The 2,500-nt window shown below is 55.5% G+C and overlaps 1 protein-coding gene across 1 annotated transcript in view; it reads right to left on the bottom strand.

Moving 5' to 3' along the window:
* Positions 1 to 2,500, bottom strand: part of sspo (SCO-spondin) — a gene marked incomplete at both ends in the record, with an annotated part of 80,657 nt that overhangs the window by 24,083 nt on the left and 54,074 nt on the right. The window contains 4 exons of the mRNA XM_084454546.1: positions 1 to 11; positions 384 to 548; positions 675 to 710; positions 2,089 to 2,309. The exon at positions 1 to 11 is cut by the window's left edge and continues 199 nt beyond it. Coding sequence (XP_084310672.1) covers positions 1 to 11; positions 384 to 548; positions 675 to 710; positions 2,089 to 2,309 — 433 coding nt within the window. The remainder of the gene's footprint in view (positions 12 to 383; positions 549 to 674; positions 711 to 2,088; positions 2,310 to 2,500) is intronic.

Here is a 2,500-nt window from a genome sequence, read left to right as displayed (position 1 = left end):
GTCCTCGCCGCCTGGGGACGGGCCGGACAGCATTAGGGACACACACTGAGAGACGCCAGGCCGGCTCCTTGCACACACACACACACACGCACGCACACGCACACACACAAACACACGAACACACACACGAACACACACACGCATGCACGCACACACACACGCACGCACACAAGCATGCACACATATTAAAAAATAACACAACATAGTGCAACAGTTCTAGCAGTGGTGGACTCAGCCAACGTGGTATTTGATTTGACTTGCAGCTCAACTAGTAGAAGCAGTCAGCTGACGAGCGTAAGTCCAGTCCAGTAATCAGTGGTACATTATTGATCAGGCGTCTGTCTGGACGGCCCTGTGCTGAGGCGTGTGTGTTAGCGGGGTACCGGAGCACTGGGGCAGGTTGCAGGGCCTCTGCTGGTGGGTTTCTCCCGAGCAGGGCGGACGCTCGCAGCGCCGCCCACGGGACTTGAGGGCGGGGTCCACGGCGTCGCTGCAGGTCCGGGAGCAGGAGCTCCATGACGACCACGAAGAGAAGCCAGCATCCTCGTCTACCGGCGGGTGTGGGGGGAGGGAGGAGAGAGAAAGAGAGGGGGAGGGAGAGAGGGGGAGGAAGGTGAAGATACGGAGGGAGACGTAGACAGAAGAAGAGACTTCGGTAGCAAGCGCTGATTTACCTGGAACAGACGGCTCCTCCGTGGGAACAACTAGCACTGCAAGAGAACAACGATCAGTCAGGCATCCGCTCGGTTTATTAGTCGACAGGGAGAGACTACACTGAGAGAGACTACACTGAGAGAGACTTCACTGAGAGAGACTTCACTGGGAGAGACTTCACTGGGAGAGACTACACCGGGAGAGAGAGACTACACTGAGAGAGACTATACTGGGAGAGACTACACTGAGATAGACTATACTAGGAGACTACACAAGGAGAGACTACACCTGGGAGAGACTACATTGAGAAAGACTACACTGGGAGAGACTACACTGAGAGAGACTACAGTGGGAGAGACTACACCAGGAGAGAGACTAAACTGAGAGAGACTATACTGGGAGAGACTACACTTAGAGAGACTACACAGGGAGAGACTACACCGGGAGAGAGAGACTACACTTAGAGAGACTACACTGAGAGAGACTACACTGGGAGAGACTACACCGGGAGAGAGAGAGACTACACTGAGAGAGACTACACTGGGAGAGACTACACTAGGAGAGACTACACAGGGAGAGACTACACTGGGAGAGACTACACCGGGAGAGACTACACTGGGAGAGACTACACTGGGAGAGACTACACCGGGAGAGACTACACCGGGAGAGACTACACTGAGAGAGACTACACTGGGAGAGAGAGACTATACCGGGAGAGACTACACTTAGAGAGACTACACTGGGAGAGACTACACCGGGAGAGAGAGACTACACTTAGAGAGACTATACTGGGAGAGACTACACTGGGAGAGACTACACCTGGAGAGAGAGACTACACTGAGAGAGACTACACTAGAAGAGACTACACTAGGAGAGACTACACAGGGAGAGACTACACCGGGAGAGACTACACCGGGAGAGACTACACTGAGAGAGACTACACTGGGAGAGAGAGACTATACCGGGAGAGACTACACTTAGAGAGACTACACTGGGAGAGACTACACTGGGAGAGACTACACCTGGAGAGAGAGACTACACTGAGAGAGACTACACTAGGAGAGACTACACTAGGAGAGACTACACAGGGAGAGACTACACTGGGAGAGACTACACCGGGAGAGACTACACCTGGAGAGAGAGACTACACTGAGAGAGACTACACTAGGAGAGACTACACTAGGAGAGACTACACAGGGAGAGACTACACTGGGAGAGACTACACCGGGAGAGACTACACAGAGAGACTACACTGGGAGAGACTACACTGGGAGAGATTACACTGGGAGAGACTACACCAGGATAGACTACACAGAGAGACTACACTGGGAGAGATTACACCAGGATAGACTACACAGAGAGACTACACTGGGAGAGACTTAACCGGGAGAGACTGCACCAGGAGAGACCGCTCGTGGCTCTCTCCCTGCCTACCTGGGCAGTCCGGGGCCTGGCAGTAGGTGCTCTCCTGGAGCGCCCCCTGGCAGTCCCTCCCCCCGTGGGCCGGCGCCGGCCGGCTGCAGGTCCGGTAGCGGGTCTTCAGGCCCAGGCCCCCGCAGGTCAGGGAGCACGGGCTCCAGGGCCCCCAGGGGGACAGACCCCCGTCTACGGGGCAGGGCTCCAGGCTGCAGTTCCACCAGCCATGCTGGCAGGAGCTGGAGATGGGGAGGGAGGAGGGGGGGCTGGTCAGCCACAACACACACACTGCTCTCTGGACCGTTAGACTGAGAGTGGGTGTTCTAGAGTGTGGGTGTGTTCTAGAGTGTGGGTGTTCTAGAGTGTGGGTGTTCTAGTGTGGGAGTGTTCTAGTGTGGGGGTGTTCTAGAGTGTGGGTGTTCTAGTGTGG

This window comes from Borostomias antarcticus, assembly GCF_949987555.1.
Source record: "Borostomias antarcticus genome assembly, chromosome: 2".
NCBI classification, from domain to species: Eukaryota; Metazoa; Chordata; class Actinopteri; order Stomiiformes; family Stomiidae; genus Borostomias; species Borostomias antarcticus.
Note: the sequence above shows the minus strand (reverse complement) of the source record. Positions and strands in the feature narration are given on the sequence as shown.